This window comes from Cygnus atratus, chromosome 3 (assembly GCF_013377495.2).
Source record: "Cygnus atratus isolate AKBS03 ecotype Queensland, Australia chromosome 3, CAtr_DNAZoo_HiC_assembly, whole genome shotgun sequence".
NCBI lineage: Eukaryota > Metazoa > Chordata > Aves > Anseriformes > Anatidae > Cygnus > Cygnus atratus.
Genome location: NC_066364.1, coordinates 16,330,433 through 16,349,261, shown reverse-complemented (window position 1 = coordinate 16,349,261; position 18,829 = coordinate 16,330,433). Strand labels below are relative to the sequence as shown.

Below are 18,829 nucleotides of genomic sequence, written 5' to 3'. Positions count from 1 at the left end.
GTATACGAGTTGTTTTTGCCTCCCATGTGAAATGTAAACGTGTTTGGACCATTTATACCAAAATTCAAAGTCTAGCAGATTGTAGAACTCTGACTGAAAAAAACAATTATTTTTTTAGGGAGAAAATAGGATAGCTGCAAGTAGTATGTGAAGGGAAGGGATTTGAAACTTGAAGACTATTTAACTACAGTATCACTACTACAGAATATTTTAAAGCATGAATTTGCATTTCCAAAGATAAAAAACACACAAGCATGATATAAATACATATGCTGTAGAAAAGCGGTACAAGCAGTACGCTGTTATAACTACCGAATCACATTTTTCCCCATTTATTCCAACAAATCGTAACAGGGTATATTTACTTACCAAATAGTTTATAGTGGTACTCTCTTCCCCCCGGCCCATGTACTTGAAGAAACGATGATCTGCCACTACCAACATCTTGCACGTATTTTTGGAGCTCTCTGGTATGGCTCTTTTCTTCCGGTAGACACTTGCTAATGTGAATGTTTAAATACAAATAAACACTCAACGAGCTGTCTATGGCCATGTCTATTACCCATATTTAAGACCTGAACACGAGTCTGGATGGGTTTTGGTTGTTTTATTTTGGGGGAAGGAGGGAAGGGCACAACTCTTAAGTTTTGTCTTCATAACAGTCCTCAAACTTGTTGTAAGGAGACGAATGTATAGTAAGGAAATTGAGTTATTCAATAGATTTACCTACAGACCTCAGTCCTAACTCTTGCTCCTGTCCCCAGTCATTATCCCCATCCCTGCTGATGCAGTAGAAAACAGAGGAAAGATGGATTCACAGCTCTCAAAAACTCATCATAGCTCAAGCTGGACTCTTGGAGTGGCCACAGATACCAAACAGCTCCCAGGGCACAGAAGAATAAAGTTGTTTGAACATTCCCCTTAAAAAGCCTACCTACACTAATGACAAGTTTCTTCCTTTCATCATTTTAGGCTTAGCTGGATGTGGGGCAGGGAAGAGGGCATGAAAACAAGTGCTGCTTTTTTCCTCCAGTGACTTAGAAGAGTTAAACTAGAAGGGACAACGCAGATTATTGCCTAGGTTGTGATCTCACTTGCCTACACAAACAGAATTCAAGCTTTCAAAGGTTCTGCTCTCACAGGGTACGGATGCTCACCTTCATTTTGCTTGCTATCTTCCAGTCCTTTTGGCAACAGCTCTTCTTCGTTCAGTTTTAAATAACCACACACTTTGGGGGATTGCAATCGTGAGAAATCTTTAATATCTTCAGATCTGTAGACCAGCAGTCTTTCATCTTGCTCGTTATCTATAAATCTCCACAGTGGCTGACAGCACAAGAGCAGCAGAAATGCAGGTAGTTAGGAACACAGTGAATGTAAAGACTGAGAAAAATACATATATATACGCACAGCCAAACCTCCACAGCTTTATGTGTACACACACACACATAAATTGGACTATAACGATTTAGTGCCTACAAATACGTTTGGCAACAAAAGTACACTCCCAAGAAAGTCAGCTGAATTCAGCCATTTATGCTACACAGGCATCCAAAGACCTAAGGACGTCTTAACAGAGCAGCAGCAGCCATCTGATAAAGCCGTAGAAGAGAATTTTTCGTTCCCTCCAGAATAAAAGCAATCTGAGGAGGCATCTCAACCTTCTCTGTTCCCTCCAGTGCAGTATTAAGACTGGCACAGCTCAGGAGTTATCTGGAACACACCAACAAATGCGCTGACTGGAGGCACGAGTTAGCTTCTAAGATAACAGCTGATACGTAAGTGTGCACCACAACACCATCGGAGCAGACTCTTCAACACTCCTAAGTCACTTACAAGTGAGCGAAAATTTCTCAAAAAATCAAAGAAAACCTCAAAATCCCAATATAAGCAGCTAATTGGATAGCAGTTGCGTACTGAACATCGTTTGTTTCTAGTGCCACATCCCTATTATTATCTCTTAACATCTACAGCACCAGCATCAAACACAGCCCACCCGGAGGCAGTTCTTTGGGGAAGGCCAAGCAACCCAGACTCCAAGACTCCCCTGCAGACTACTTGACTCTCGGTCTCCCCTGGGCTTTAGGCAGCGCCCTCTGAACTCCAGACAACTATTTCTTTGTGATAGTTAACCATGACTTTCAGTTCACAGCAAGAAGGTCCTGAAACACACAGGCTGTGCCAGGCCAGCAGCCATACACGTCTGTGGTATAAAGCTGAGGGCAAATGCCCCATACCCTAGGGTAAGGCAGGATGGCAGTAAGGATTTATACGAAGGCCCAGCTTTTCCAAACAGTGAGGGCCATGAAGTAAAGGAAGGCAACAATGGTGCATCTTTGTCCACCTGTTGGGAACGGTCTCTGGCACCTACATAGGCATGATCTCAGGTTGGTTAGGGGCCAAAGCTGACCCTGTGTGTTGGGTTTATGTGGCAAGGTTTTTGTTAGCAGGGGGCTGCAGGGGTGGCTTCTGTGAGAAGAATCCAGCAGCTGCCCCATGTTAGATAAAGGCCAGTGGAGAGGAGCCCACGCAGGAGCAGGGGGTCTGGGGGGAGCTGCCACCCGTGGGGGACCCGTGCTGGAGCAGTTTGCTCCTGGGGGATGGACCCCGTGGTACGGAGCCATGTGGGAGCAGTTCTTGAAGAGCTGCTGCCTGTGGGCAGCCCCCGCAGGCTCAGTTCGGGAAGGACGGCATCCCGTGGGAGGGACCCCATGTGGAGCAGGGGCAGAGAGTGACCGTGAAGGAGCCGCAGAGATGAAGTGTCAGGGACTGACCGCAGCCCCCATTCCCTGTTCCCCTGCGCTGCTTGGGGGGAGGAGGTGGAAGAAGGTGGATGAGGGGAAGGTGTTTTCAGCTTGTTTTCTTTGTTACTCACTTCCCTAGCTTGTTAGTAATTGGCAAGTAATTATATTAATCTCCCTATGCAGACTCTTTTTTGACTGTCACGGTAATTGTTGAGTGATCTCCCTGCCCTTATCTCAACCCTGGAGCCCTTTCCATCGTATTTTCTCCCCCTTCCCCTTTGAGGAGGAGTGAGAGAGTGGCTGTGGTGGAGCTCAGCTGCCCAGCTGGGCAAAACCCACCACGCCCAGGGACGCTAACAGCCAGGCAGCACGGGCAAGCTGTGGCCTCAACGCCGCTGCCTACCTTTATTTAGCTGTTCAGACCTAGCCGTAAGGAGCAGCCATGGCAGAGTAAGGAGCTGTACTGGAAACTGAGACATGCTTACGTTATTCTTGGACCACAAACACTAAAACTGCTTTCAATCACAAGCAGCTTCTACAAGCTCTCAATGCAAAGCACAAGTAGAGCGGTTTGGGTATTCCAGTCACATTTTTATACGAGTAGAACTGGGTTTCTCAGGCTTACCTATAATTCTGAACGTCTTCTGGTTTGGAGAGGATTGCAATACCCATATAACACTTAGCCATAATTACTGTTATTGAGCCATTCTAATACAGCTTGTGTCTGGGAATAAACTGCTCTGAACAAGTCATTAGGATAGTCTTTAATTTATTTATCGAATTCTTTTTTAAACCAATAGTTTAAAATAACACAATGAAAATGGGGAAAAAAAGAAATAAGGGGGCAGGAAAAAAAACACATTTTTTTAAACAAAGCTCAAAGAATGGGAAAAAATCCAAGACCTAACAAAGTCAAAATTTTGGAAAGCTCAAACCTCAACTCTGCTCCAAAGGCTGCATTGTTTGTTATTCTAAAGAACAGGATCACCACTAATTACTAATGTTATCCATTCCTGTTTCTAAAAGACCTATCTCCTTCCAGCTATATCTAAAATATGCAAATGTCACAGGATGGCACTCACTAATAAAATTCAGCACAAAGTCAAATTGGTTTCACATTTTTCTGCCACCTCCCTATTCACCACAAAACAAACACCACCCACCAGGCCTATATTGAGCTACAGAGGTGTCACTGTGACTAGCTAGAAACATCCACAGGAGAAAGAGCTGATTGTCTGAATACTGCTTTCAACAGTAAGGCATACCTCAATATTGTATTCTTCTCCATCGGTATTGATCCTTACTGTAAAGTCTTCATCCCCAATATGTGCCACAACCTTGGAATTATGCTCCCCTTTAAAGATTAAAAAAAATAAATCAGCTCCATTCGCATGCATTCCTACAAAGACACCAATTTTTGGTTGTTGGTTTCGGTTTGGAATTTTTTTTTTTTATATATATTTCAAGCCAAATTAACCTCCTCAGTCTCTGGAGAACACTATACTGAGCAGTTTAAAAAATAAAAAAAGGGAACCAGCACTCTCTCTTCAACCTTAACCTCCCAGTGGTCATAAGCATTAAGTCTTGGATTTAACTGATAATTTTCAGGTAGCATTGTGATGGCTCTGAGGATTAACAAAAAGACAAAATATTTCTGCCAACACAAGCAGCTTGGACCCCACCACTATCAGACAGCAATTTCACAGCGTCAGCCTGCATTCTAGTGGAAGAGACTTTTACCACATCACAAGGGTGACAAAAATCAAAACAACTTAGCGGAAGTATTAATGGTAGACTAAAGTGGAGCAAGACACCCCTTCTTTCCAGAAAAGGATCCGATTTATCCCATCATAACCTCCAAAGAATCCCATTAAAGTACTTTAATGTAACAATCTGGGCAACACTGCATCGCCACTACCTGGGTTTTGCATTCTGCGACAAGAAGAATTTAAACCCCCAAATTCCAGATGGAATTAAAAGCACCATTATCATCTTCAAAAATTAAAAATAAAATCACAAGCTGCTGCGTGGGCAAATTTATCTTCACACTCTGCCAAACTAAATAGAAGAGCCCAATCTTAGGAGCTTGGTGCAATAGCTTAAAAACAAAAAAAACCAAAGCAACAACAAAAAAACACCGTCAAAAAAACACCACCAGAAAAAACGGACTGGCATGAGAATAAGAATAAACTCTACTTATTCATCCTAACCATACTTGATGAAAATGAATGCAATATACCATTTGCTTTGGCCAAGAGCCCAGCTGTGCATTCTCAGCACTGACACACAGCCTAGTCCATACTAACCAACGACGTGTCCAGTGAAAAAGTCTTGCCATTGAACACGGTACTCCTTTTCCTTGCCTTCGCCATCCACAATTAATGCTTGAAATTTTTCTGAAAAGTGTTCAGCAGTTGCAGTTAAGTATAATTTAAAGTGCCTGTAAAAGAATTTACTTCCATTTATTTTTAAGCAAACTATACACACAAGAGAAACAGAAACAGCTTCCTTTTTACTGAAGGTCCAAAAGAAGTTAGAAAGCATTAACTGTGATAAGCAAACTACAAAAACATGTATTCTGTAATTCATAACTGTAAATTGTTAGTACTTTATAGAGGATTTTTAAAGTGTTAAAGATGTTAAATTAAAAAAATCCACAGGAGTCGTGGTTTGCTCATGATGCACCTTCTCGATACGCATTTAAGCGAAACCAGACGCTGCTAACGTATCTGACCTGAAGGAAATCAGACCAGGGAATCTGTTCACCTGTTTTAAGTTAAATTATCTTAAAGCTCTTGTTTTCTAAAAGAATATAGTCAGAACCCATAAGCAGAAATCTGAACTCTGTAGATTTGTGTGTGTCCCAAAAACACTGGTTATTGCAGAGCGAAGACCTACTCAGGAAAGGATGCACATTGGCTTTTGCCTTCCGTGGTCTGTGGGTCAAAGATTTTTGGTTTGTCCCTCTATAATTATTCCGTAATCATCACTGGCAGTATTGCAACCTATTTGGTGCAGTGGAACCTCACCATGAAGGCAGGGTGCACGAGGCAGGGCAAGACAGGGACAGCCAGACAACATCTGATCCTGTTAACCTTTTATAATTGCTACTTAAAAACTAACCCCCAGCATTTAGAGACAAAAAACCATAAATACAACTTGCACGACAGTTGTAGCTGTAGGGGACAGCTGGAGGAAGGCACATGAGAACAAAGTAGACAAAAGATGTCAGTGGAACAAAACCGACCTACACTTGTTAACACAAAATGTTCTTCTCACCTCCCTCCCCCATTTCAAATTCACAGTTTCAGCACTCAGATACCTGCAAGGGACTTGTATGAGACTGAACAGCACCTCTAAAACTTTCATGCCTGCTTTCTTTACCATACTTTTCCCCCCAGTGCTTACAATTCCCATCTTGTTAAAGAGGTAGAGTTCTAATCAAATGCAGAATTTACACATGGTAGGAGCAGGATTAAACCTCTGGGTGGGAGGAATATCTCTCAGGCAACATGACACACACCCTCCCCAAATTGAAGGCGAGAGATTTGCAAGAACCAGAGGACAGTCAAACATGACAGCGTTGCCAAGATGAGGTAGAAGCGGAATCCATCCCAATAAGTGGAAATAATCTACACAAAACTAAATCTAAGAGAAAGACCCAAGAACAAAAAAAAACTAAGAACAAAGCAAGAAAAGTCTTAGACGAATGCCATTTCTACAAACAGAACAATACAACGGAACCTGACAGATTTTTGTGTGTCCTCCGAGTCTCTCTGAAGTCACTCACACAGCCATGCAGTTCAGTAACTTAAAAAGAACTGGCCAGTCATGGCAGAAAACACAGTAACTATGTCTGAGTTTGGAATTGTCTCATTCATCACCAACCGAAGGAAAATATTAGGCTATTTCATTGCTGATGATTTAATTACCTTTGCAGGGCTGAAAAACTCAAGAGCCTCTCTACGTGTGTCTCAGGCTGGAGGTCTCTCTTCCTCAGCGAGTGTTGCTGGATGCTGGACTGAGAAAGGATGTCATAGTCTGAGAGCATGGATTCAACTGTGTCTGGAAAAACAACAGAGAAAGTGTTATAGTTTTGAGAAGCTCTTTCACAAATGCACACATAAAACGACAATATCGAGCCTCCTGTAGCAGGATCACAGTTTGCTCTAATTTTAGGAAAACCACTGTACACTTCCGTAACAATGCGTTTTGTGCAGTCAAGTAGAAATCACAGCATGAAACAAGACGCGATCAGAGACGGAGAAACAAAAATTATTTCACATCTTACAGCAGTTTTAGAGCAACTAAGCCATCATTTTTACTGCTATGGCTGCGCAGAGCTCACGCCCTCCCTGGCTGCCTCCTGGAAACCAAGCCGGGGAGGACGTTTCCCATTGCTCTGGGATGAACAGCTTTCCCACTTTGCCTGCTGCTCCCCACAATAATTTAAAATAATTTAACTGAGGAAACTTCTACCAAGTTCACCGCAGGTCAGGACTGCGGTTATTACCTTTCTGTCCAACAGCGGCCAGAAAATGGATGGCTGCATAGCTTAATTCATCAGAAATAACCAGCCAGGCACCTCATGCAAGGCATCTCCATGCTCCCCAGCTTCTTACCATTATAGAAAACTCCTCTGATTTCCCTCCTCAGAACATGAAAACCTCTTCAGAGACTGACTTACACCACCCAGCCACGTAACCTCATGCATTTTATTACATTTTAAAGACAGCGACACCGCTGCTGAGTGTCACAACTAGCGAGCTGAGTTTTACTGGCTTGTGTGCAACGCGCCAAGGCTGTCAACTTGAAACCCAGACCGATGCAACCCCTGAAATAATTCCTTTTTAGTTTTGAAAACCTGACACTCATTACCATCACTTAACCCCAAATCAGAGAATATCGAAGCTGGCAGGAACCTAGAGCCCAAAGGAGCTTTTAGGAACAGGAGTCCCACTGAAGTCCTGGCCAGCGCAAACATCTTGCTTCGTATTTCATGAGGAGGACGGCGGGGAGAGCGAACCATCAGCGTACGCATGCTCGTGTACGCTGCAAGGGGGGAGCTGAACAACAAAAAAAAGAAGCTCCTCACGCCCTTCTCAGCCCTGCACTGGGCCACACCAGCACAGGCACATCCTCCCCAGCCACCAGCCTGCTGACAGCTAGGCGAGACATCTGCGCTTTCTTGCCCCAGAAGCCACAAGGCAGCAGTTCCCAGGCTGCTCCAGAGCGAGCCGCCCCTCCCCTGCCGTTTAGCAACACAGGAAGGGCAGCGTGGTTGCAATTTCCTGATTTCTGTTTACAACCCTTGCAGGTCGAGAGCACCTGCAATCGATTACGGAGCTTTTGGGATTATATGCAAAAGCAAGTTTCCACCACCTTCCTCTGCGGCGTGTTTTTCCATCCTACGTGCCCGGCTGCTGCGTGCCAGGTGCCTTCATCGCCTGCTCGCTGCTTCACTACAGGGAGAAAATACCTTAAAAAATGAAAAAGCAAGTATCTGTTTTCTTTAAAAAGCCCATTATATCCCATAGCTTATGGAATGGCACCTTCTCTCAACCACATCCACTTGGGAGGAGGGTAGGGACAGGCAGGGAGAACGAATTACAAACAAACCTCATTAAACTGTCTAGTCCTCAACTCTTTTTAATTAAATGTGAGATTCTTTCCACACGCCCAGCGAAAGCAGACCCCTCAATTAGAGCCAACGCTGATACACGGGACGCCAAACGCTGCCTCACGACACATTTGAGGTATGTGGGCCATGAAGCAAGAGAGGCGTGGTCCCACCGCTGCGCTGCGCGGGGACTCGCCAAGCTCAAGGTCTGCCCGAGAGGCACAACCCCAGCTGCAAAACACGACGCCTTGCGCTGCTTTCCACCCCTGTACGCAAAGCACAGCCCCAAACCGGGGGAAAGTCATGCCGAAAAAGCAAGAGGCAGCTGCCGTTACGGCCAGACAGAACGACTTGCGTCTCGGTTTCGTGGCAGCAGCCCCGAGAAGCCTGCTAAAGAAATCAGGTTCTTTATTTGCTAGGCAAAGGGAACTTCAGAAGTCCCGCTCCGCCCCAGCGCGCACACACACACCCGCCTGGAAAGGGAAATGCCTTCCAGAGAGACAGCAAACGGGGTAAGAACAAGAGCTAGGGAGCTGATGAAGATGAGTAAGAGTTCTCTCAAGGCAAGAGACGCAGCAGGGGACACTCCTAGTTCCTGTAACACCGAAACAAGAAAGCACTTGTTAACGTTTCCTCTTACCCTTCCGAAATTTGTTTGCTTTTCATTTTACTTGCGACATATAATTAGCTTCTAGGACATGCTGCTGCTAGACACAAATCTGCGAACTGATTTGGGTATCAGACAGACGTGGAAACAATCTGTTTGTAACACGCTCGAACCCAAGTTTTTCTGTTAAATTTTCGTGCTGTGAAAATGAATCCGTGCTCATGGCTTATTAAACATGAAAGATGAAGTGTCATCGTTTCAAACAAAATGCAGAACTGTGCAGAGGCCAGCTGCACGGCAGTCCGTGGAGGGCAGCCACAGCAATCACATAGCTGAGTACTTTTTATTCAAGTGTAATAATCTGCCTGGCATTCCTTCTCCATTATCTTCACCGTGGTCCAAGAGTCCTTCCCTATGGGCTGCAACAGCACCGAGCTGACTCAGGTTTTCCCAAACCACTTTCCTGCGGTTCCTTCCCTTCCGTCCCCTCCTAGATTGCTGCATTCCTCTCTTTTTGGAGAAGGACACCTCAATTTCATCCTGATAACCCCAATGCTTATTCATTTTTTATTATTGTTTTTGTGATAGTCAGCCTTCAGTTTATGGTATCTTCTCTCCTGGGGAGAACTCCCCAAAATACCCACTGAAAGCACTCAGGTTTGTAAGAGAAACTGGGAAAGAACATCGGTGACACAGACGATAATCCCAAATCCTCAGGAACAAATCCACAACAGCAGATTGCCCCGCTCGTAACCTTGAAGTCACCAGTTTTTTCCCTCCTTTTCTTTCACTTCATTTTAAGGCTAAAAGTCCACTACCCCCAGGCTTTGCAATTTAACACAGGAAAGTATCTTTTAAGGAAATTATGGGCCAATGCGCATTGCATCAGACTCCTCCACCAGCAAAGAGCTCAAGAATGTGCTGGGCAACAGCTTAGCGGAGCTGGAAGCCACCGCGTATTTGTTAAAGAAGAGGAGGTTTCTCTCCAAGTGTTCTGCTACCAATTCAAATACCAACGGCATCTTCCTCCAACCACCCTGGCTTTCAGAAGCAGAACAGTAAATTCCCATGATCTCATGCCCAGGCCACTGTCCCGAAAGCAGCAAGGAAGTGTGGCAAGTCAGCCATTTCAGAAGCATTCTTCTGAATGGCACTATTCATTCAAAGGTTAAGCTTTTCGAGAAACATGAAGTTTTAAAGCAGAAGACGCGATTAATATTCTAAAAATCCTCTTCACAGTTATCTGATGATAGAAAATACCTCTGGTTAAAACGCAAGATCCAACAGTGTTTTAAGGTGTTACCTTCAGGAATTAAAAGTGACCACAAGAGTATCAGAGGAGTCTGCAGGACTGATTAATGGATATTGCTTCTCCAACCATCCCAAAAGGAATAAAACCAGAAATAAATCTGGTGTGGAAAGGCAGAGGGATGGGAAGATAAGCCCTGGAACGAGCACAGCAAGCACACTCAGGGAGGATTTTGCTGTGTGACTTCCATCAGTGGTACCTCCAAGCCTGAAACAAGGGCTCGAGCCTATATTTTGTGCCACCTGACTGACTTCCAACTGGTATCAAGCACTCAAAAGCTGGTCAGCAGCTCACAAATAACTCTTGTGATTCAGCTGGGCAGTGACTGAATGGCCGAAGGGCTCCACGTTCTTCGTTAAACCATCCAGTGCTATTCTTCTTTGTACCCAAGCGCATGTGAATTAAAGCACAGTAACCAAACAGAGCCACCTCAGCTCTAACTCACAGTCTAATCCGGACCAAAAAACGCAGCCTGGAGCCTTTCCAACCTGAACCATCCGAGCTGAAACAAGCCTCCACCCCAGGTGGAAGAGCTGCCCTCGTGCTTGTGGTGACAGCGGGTCACTGCTGGCCGCGCAGGAGGCTGCTTAGCACAAGCCTCATCTGTCAGGAGGTGATGCTGTCATGCCTAAATGTCTACAGCTGCCTTCTCTTAGCAGTTTACCCTGCTTTCAGGGAACTGTTAATGAAGAGGACACGGTGAGGAGATCCAGCTGGGGGAAGCTGTTCCATAATTGTCCATTACAGGCACTGCTACATCTTCCTCCAGTACATCTGGTACGGAGCCACTGCCAGAGACCGAAAGCGAACTGAAGCACCCTCATCCCATGCGTGTTCCCCACGCTTTGGAGAAATCACCTTCACTTGTTTCCAGCACAGTGCCTGCTGTTCTGCTCGCGACATGTGCGTGAGCGGGAGAACGTGTGTGAGAAGCAGGTTCGGCGCAGGAGCTCGCTGTGCCTCAGCCTGCTCCTCAAACGCAGCACGATAGAGGCTCACGCTCTGTTTAGACACATTTCTAGACAAACTTGTTAGTGAGACCCGGCCAGCCACATGGGCACCGCCGAACGGTTCGCAAGGCATGTTTCTGAATCGACCCCAGCTGCAGCGAACTTGCTAAACCACATCAGAAAACGAAGTGCCTGCCTTCAGTTAGTCACCGGCGCGGCGCAGATGAAGCCTCGGGGTACGGTTACGCAGACGTGGTGCTGGGAGGGAAGGCAGGCATGTGGCAGGCTCACCAGCCACCAGCTACCCCACGGTGTGCTCTGCCTGCAGTTTAAAACTCCCTCACACGCCTGACGCTCACAGAAGGGCCCAGCGATGGATGCTATGGAAAAGCCAGCAACCTACGACCCGCCTCCAGCTCATCTCGGGACAACCTTACTCACTTTATATTGCCTCAAAGCTTTTTCCTACAGTAAAATATTGATATTGACGGTATAGATCCGTAAGTGTGCAAATTTTATTTAGCAGAAGCCACACAGATCATGAAACCGCTGTTTCTGGTTATTCTGAATACAGCTGAATACCCCTGATGGCTTCTATGTGTTACCTCCAACAGTGCCAACCTTGACGTTGTTCTCCTTCACTGAGCACATCTTAACCGGGGACCAGCGAGGAACAGCATTTATTGTTTGATCTGCTTGATTTAATAACTCAATCTGTCTTATCTGTGAAAGCAGAGAGTACTTTCTGGAGGAAAAAAAAGGCAATATACCGTTCAAATATTGACATTATAAAAATAAGGAAGCCCCCTGAACTAACGTTCTCACACTCAAAGTGAAACAAGGGCAATACAGCCGTCCCATCTTAAACCAGAACAGCATCACGTGACGTGATGCTCAAAAAAAACACCCCAAAAAATCGCACTGCTTTCATATATCCTGCAGACGAGAACAGCCAAGTCACAGGATGCAGCCTTCTCTGGAAAGAGATCATTTGTCTGCCTCTCCCAAAACTGTCTCACTACTGAGCTTAGCCACTCCACGCCACAAAATCCTGATGCTTCCCCAAAAAAAAGAGTTTGAGCAGAGCTGATTCTAGGCAGAGACTAGTTACTGTCTGGGCTACCCTGGTGAGACCAACCCGCTTCTCCCTGCCTGGCTGCATTGCTTCTCCTTTGGGATATGGCTTGGCACTCGCTCAGATGGGGCCTTCCAAAATTCAAGGCCCATCGCTAGTACTGAGGGGCAGAGCTTGGCAGCTTCAGCAACAATCTGAAAGATGAAAAATGAAATCAGGGATTGCAAGGGATGCCACGTACTTGTTCAACGCTGCCTTCACTGTGGATCAAAACTGAGTAGGTCGCTGCTATGGGTACCTCTCTGCAGAACAGACCTGCCTTCTCCTCTCACCCCCCAGTCCATGAGCAACGTAGGTTAAAAATGCAAGTTTCAAGGAGAAAAAACAACAACAACAAATAGCGCATATTAAGAGCAGCACGGGAAGACAAGGAAGGAAATTTTGAACGGAGATTAGGGCATGAATCACACAAATATGGGCTAAAAAGCGGACAAGCTGCAGGCTGACAGGCAGCATGGTCACATATATCTGCGAGGATGACAGTCACCAGAAAGACCATCAGAACCACTGGTGTTGAAAGGACTGCAGGAAATCCCCAAAATGAGCAAGTTGCACACGAATCCTGTAAGGATGGCTTGGATGCCATGCACGGCAGGATGCACTGCTCTCTGCCATGTGTAATAAAAAGCTACCCAAGAGCCAGGCTACTTTAAGAAAGGACGTCCCTTGATCAATCTGGGAGAGGGGCAAACTCCTGCAGGTTATAAAAAAATCTGGTGGGACAAAAAAAAATAATTAAATCAACCTGTTTACAGCAGATGTTAAACATAAACTTCTATCTCAGATATAAATCTCTACCGACTATTAGATGGATAATTAAATCCTGGTGTAGCTTTAAGAGCTCAGTCGGGAGAACTCTGTGCTGAGCTGGCTGGCCGCGTGCCCCTGCTCGGCCCTTCTAACCTCAGAGCAGAAAGCCGTGCTGGGGCTTTTGCACAAACAAAAAATTCCCAAGTAGTAGAAGGGTGAAACTGAGATGAGTCACTGCTGCTATCAGCCACTGAAGTTGTCAGTTTTTACTCTGGGAGAAAAAAACAAGCATACAAAGACAAAACAAAACAAAAAAGTTGAATGCAAAGAAATATTTTACTTTTTCATAGAATGGCTCGGGTTGGAAGGGACCTTAAAGATCACATCTTTCCAACCCCCTGCCATGGGCAGGGACACCTCCCACCAGACCAGGCTGCCCAAAGCCCCATCCAGCCTGGCCTTGAACACTGCCAGGGATGGGGCACCCACAGCTTCTCTGGGCAGCCTGCGCCAGTGCCTCACCACCCCCTGAGTAAAGAATTTCTTCCTTACAACTAATCTAATATTAAATACCCCTACAGAAACGTCTGCCAGTGCGCAGCACAAAAATCACCCTGACAATTCACATTCAGTATGGCAGGCTATGTCTGTATCAAGCATTTGCTGCTTGCACTAGAGACAAGGTGAACAGGAGCCAGTATTTTTATTACTTAGCCTGTAGTGCTGCCTGTGGAAACCACTGCATCTATAAATACCTGCTGCGATTCTGAAATAATCCCACAGCATCCTGGGCTGGCATCACACGCTGCAACACCCTGTTATTTGGCTTCGTGCTCTCGGATTCTCCTCCACGTGGTGCACTGAGATATACACCCGAACCTCAGCTTTGGGAGACAAACCGCTAAACTGGCTCGATCCGAAATAGCTATCTTGCTTGGAAGGATATTAAAATAGGGTAAGAAACGGGAACAGACATGGCAGACCATGGTAGCAAAGTTAGTTATGTTACTTGCCCCTTACCTAAGTCTTGCCGTAGTCTCTAGCGCACAGACTTCAGTCCAGAAGGACAAAGTTTAATCCCACATAAGGATTTTGTCACTAATTATCTCACTGCACACTCTTGACACCGAGGTAAACTTGCAGCCCGTTAAGTCCCTTACAGATGGTTATATTCCAGGCTTTTAGGACTTCCTGTGTTTTGTCGCACTAACAGTGATGTGTAATTTAAAACTGACTGTGAATGATTTTACACTACCTTCTGTATCACTCAGCTTCCCCAGTCGGTTCATGAACACCCACTGCCATTTGTTTTTTTCACTCAACAACTTGTAAATTGTCGTCCACGATCCATCACGTCCATGATACGTGATGTCCATCGTCCATGATACATCACGCAGGTTTGTACTGAACCATTCCTAATGGGCTGCTACTTTAGCTGATGCAGTTTATTTTCAGTTCTGTCTGGTATTTCAGCAGTCTGGAGAGAAAAACGATCCAAGCAGAAGTTATCTGCCTCTGATTTTATTATTGGTCTTTTCTTTATTGCAGAAGTGAGTGGTTCAAAGACTGTTACCTGCCCCAGATAGTAACAGCTGTATTTCTTTCAGTTCCCTGCCTAGCTTGTGATTAAAAGATTTCATTTAAAACAAGTAACGTTAGATTAATGCAGACTTTTATATATAGTAAAACCATATGCTGGGCAATCCCAGACACACACTGGGTAGTGGCAGCTCACTAGTAACACCACCTTGCTGTAAAACAGACTCGAGCAGTTCAGACAGATGCATTCGGCAACACTGAAGCTGGGTACTTGCACCACTGTTCCTTTCAAGTCCATTAAGCCCTGTTATCATACTGATGTCTGAGCTCCAACAAGCAGCATAAATATTTCATAGTTATAAAAGGTTATTTCCAGAGATAAAGGACAACTGAGAGGGGAAAAATTTAAGATAAGCGACATTAATTTTTCAAAGGCAAAACTATAATAACTCATTGTATTGACTAGTAGAGGATCTCAGAATACCACGAGTTGGAAGGGACCCATGAGAATCATTGAGTCCAACTCCCGGGTCCACACAGGACCACCCCAAAATGAGAAGTGACCAACATCTTTTCATCTACTTACACTATTCTTTGTCAAATTCCGTTTTTCCCTATCCTTTGTCCTTGCTGAAAAAGTATGAACTTTCAAAGACATAGGCGAGAAAGTTCTTAACTATAAAATGACAATCCTTGAAACTTCATTAAAGAGACTGCTTGTCAGAAATCTGAATTATTTCAGTCCAGAAAACTCAACCTCTGCGATTAAACAGAACAAATCAGAAGATACGTTAGAAGATATTTTAGAAGACTGAGCTGTGTATAAGATTAGGAAGACAGAACTCCAGCAAAAGATGAACATAAAAACACAGTAAAGTAGGAGAAAACATTTCAAAGAGCAGCTTGTCAAAGCCATAAAGCTAATACTGGCAGTAGCTTTTATTATAACGAAAAGAAACAACCCAGAGAAATATTCGAAGGGGCCTGTAAAACAACTAAGCTGCAAAGATGACCCCAAGAACAGATGCTAAAGGCCAGTACCAAAAGAATAATTCACCTTAGCATTCACCACAGAGGAGACTAAGGTTCCCCAAAAGCTTGTTGTGACATGATGAATCTAAAGAACTGCCTCCAGTTAAAGACTCAAGAAAAGGGGCTTTAGAACAAACCAGTAAAATTACCGATAAGTCAACAGAACACGTATGTATTAACCCAAGAGTTGTAAAGCACCGAAAAGATGAAACTGGTCAACTACTAATCCTGGCAGGCAAGTACGGTGCCACTGGTCTTTCTCCTGGTGGATTGAAAGGTGTAAGAGCAGCACCAATTTCCAAAACCATTCCAGGTACCACGTAGGGGCTTAATATGCTCACCTTCCCTGACAAACTGGTAATAAGAACAGCAAACTGTGAATTACTCAACTTGCGGCTGAATAAGATACTAGGGAACAGTCTATGCTACCTCTTTACGGAGTTAGTGCCTATTTAGTAGCTTTCTGAAGGGATGAAATGCGTGGATAAGTGTAACGCTATTAATCAAGCATGCCCAGATTTTAACAAATTTTAGACAAGCTCCCTCACAAAATGCTTCTATAGATTTAATTTACTGAATGAGAGAACAACAAAATCCTTCAGGAAAATCAGGGTGGGGTTAAGTGTGAAATAACGCATGAGAAAAAAAAATCATGTATTTGTGACAAGCATTTCAGCATGCTTGTCACCACTCAGAGAAAAATATCTTGGAGTGACTATTCAACAAGAAGAGAGGCCAGAAAATTACTCAGAAAGAAAACAAAACCAAAAGCATTCATCACTATGCTTCATCACTACAAATCCACAGTACCTTTGTATCACAAATACTACCTACAGTCCTAGTCATAGATCTCAAATAAATAAAAACCCAGTACAAACAGAAGGTGCATACCCAAAGGTAACGAAGACCAATTAAGTCATGAACTTTTTCCCCATACTAAGAATTATTGCATAGACCGAGATTTTCCCACTTGAAAGAAGAGCATGAAGGAAATGAATAGTTGTGTTCCATATTCACCATTGCTGACAACAGAAACCACAGAAATAGACAATGTTCAGAAACAAACGGAAGAAAGGAGTTTCTCCTCCATGCATTACTTAATAACATTGGCAAGCTCTTAGTCCAGACATGGTGGTATGGAGGCCACGTCTACAAAAGGCATCAGAAAGGCTCACAAGTTCATAGCAAATGGGTCCTTTAGAAGGCATGAAATCTGATGGCTCAAGATGCGAGCTCTGCTTGAAGAAATCCCTAGACCTGCTTGAAGTTGAAGGGATATGCTGTATTTGTTGTGTTTCTGTTACGCTTCCTGGAACATCCACTGCTTCCTACCCCCCTACCTGCTTCCTGCAGTGACTAATCGCTGTGACCTGCACAGAACAAAAAGTCAACCTGAGGTGTGGGAGAGTGGGACAGAGGTACAGCCTGGATGACTGATACGGTATCTGTCAAAGAGAGTTAAACAAAGAGAGGGGACTTGAAGCAGTCACTGTAGGCAGCACCACCTGGAGACATCCAACTGACTGGGTAACGAGCAACTGCTGCCTCTCAAACTCATCTGCCATTTCAGAGAGAGACTTTTGCTCATCAGACAGAAGTTTGCAACTTAAAGTAAATGTTTAGGTGCAAAACTAAGGTTACAGAAGTCAAATAGTCTTCCTACGTTCAGGTTTCTGGAAGTCACATGCAGCTCCAATAGCTTCAGGCTCTCTCTGCAACAGCGACTCTTCAAACCAGAGCTACAAAGAGCAGTTTACATGATCATCCTGCTCTAGCATAATGCAGACTCCTGCAAGGAAAATTCTTTAGCAGACCACCAGCGTGAAGATAACACTGTCATCACCTCCTCAAAGAGGCTGACAGGTCCCAACCACCACGCATCAGTGACACCTTCAGCTATGGAATAGCGCAGCCAGCAGAACCAGGGAGGTGATCGTCCCCTTGTACTCTGCTCTGGTGAGACCACACCTCGAGCGCTAGGTTCAGTTTTGGGCCCCTCACTACAAGAAGGACATCGAGGCTCTGGAATGTGCCCAGAGAAGGGCTACGGAGCTGGTGAACAGCCTGGGACACAAGCCCTGCGAGCAGCGGCTGAGGGAACTGGGGTTGTTTAGTCTGGAGAAGAGGAGGCTCGGGAGAGACCTTATTGCTCTCTGCAACTACCTGAAAGGAAGGTGTGGGGAGCTGGGGGTCAGCCTCTTCTCACAGATAACTAGCGATAGGACTAGAGAGAAATGAGGAGACATTTCTTCTCAGAAAGAGCAGTCAGGCATTGGTACGGGTTGCCCAGGGAGGCGGTGGAGCCACCGTCCCTGGGGGTGTTCAAGGACAAGTTGGACATGGTGCCTGGGGACGTGGTTTAGTGGCGACATCGGTGGTAGGGGGACGGTTGGACCTGGTGATCTTGGAGAGCTTTTTCTGCCTTAATGACTCCATGTTGGGAAAGGAATCATGATGAGGTGGGACTGACAAGGCTTACACGGTCCCACAAAAGGTGGCTCTGCAGGCACCACCAACCCCCCGTTGGAAGCAAGCGTGCCTCGCCCCCCGCCCCCCGGCAGCGCCAGGCTGCAGCCCCCCAGCAGCCCCCACCCCACAGCCCCTTCCCTTCTCCCTCCCCCCCCGACCCCCACGGTCCCGCCCCGCACCTTACCGTAGCGCTGCCTCTGCGGCGGGCGCCCCAGCGCCTGCAGCTCGCCCGGCCCCCCCAGCAGCAGCAGCAGGGCAGGGAGCAGCCACAGCCGGAGCCTCATGGCTCCCTGCCTCCCTCCCTTCGCATCCAGCCCTGCCCGTCCTTCCTCGCGGCCCCCTCACGCCGCGCCGGGCCCCGCCGCCATCCTGGGCCCGCACCCGGAAGCGCGGCCGCCCGCGCGGAGCATTGTGGGGCGGGCGGCGCCGCCATCTTAGGCGGCGGGGCGGGGAGAGGGGCAGTGAGGCGGGAGCAGGCCCGTTCCCTCACAAATATCAAATACCTCCTGCTTGGAGTGGTAGGAGATAGTAGTAGCGCTCCTTGGTGAGCCTGAAGGGCCTTCGTAGTTTTGTGTGTTGCTGAGGGCTGTTTGTGGTGCTCGCTACCGCAGTGGTTCCGTGGGTTGCATATTTGCAAACAGCACCTGCGTTAATAAAGGTGCATGAGAGTGGTG

General features: G+C 45.8%; 1 protein-coding gene across 3 annotated transcripts in view; it reads right to left on the bottom strand.

The window, feature by feature from the left end:
• ADAM17 (ADAM metallopeptidase domain 17) overlaps positions 1-18,597 on the bottom strand; it is a 34,221-nt gene extending 15,624 nt beyond the window's left edge. The window contains exons 1-6 of one of the 3 annotated variants that reach the window (XM_050709772.1): positions 18,340-18,597; positions 6,677-6,809; positions 5,051-5,184; positions 4,010-4,098; positions 1,158-1,326; positions 370-500 (exon numbers count right to left, since the gene is read on the bottom strand). In XM_050709772.1, coding sequence (XP_050565729.1) covers positions 370-500; positions 1,158-1,326; positions 4,010-4,098; positions 5,051-5,184; positions 6,677-6,809; positions 18,340-18,439 — 756 coding nt within the window. In that variant the 5' untranslated portion in view covers positions 18,440-18,597. Of the gene's footprint in view, positions 1-369; positions 501-1,157; positions 1,327-4,009; positions 4,099-5,050; positions 5,185-6,676; positions 6,810-18,339 lie in introns of those variants that run through there. The other 2 variants (XM_035542987.2, XM_050709773.1) reach the window with 2 other exon arrangements.
• Positions 18,598-18,829: the final 232 nt, after the last annotated feature.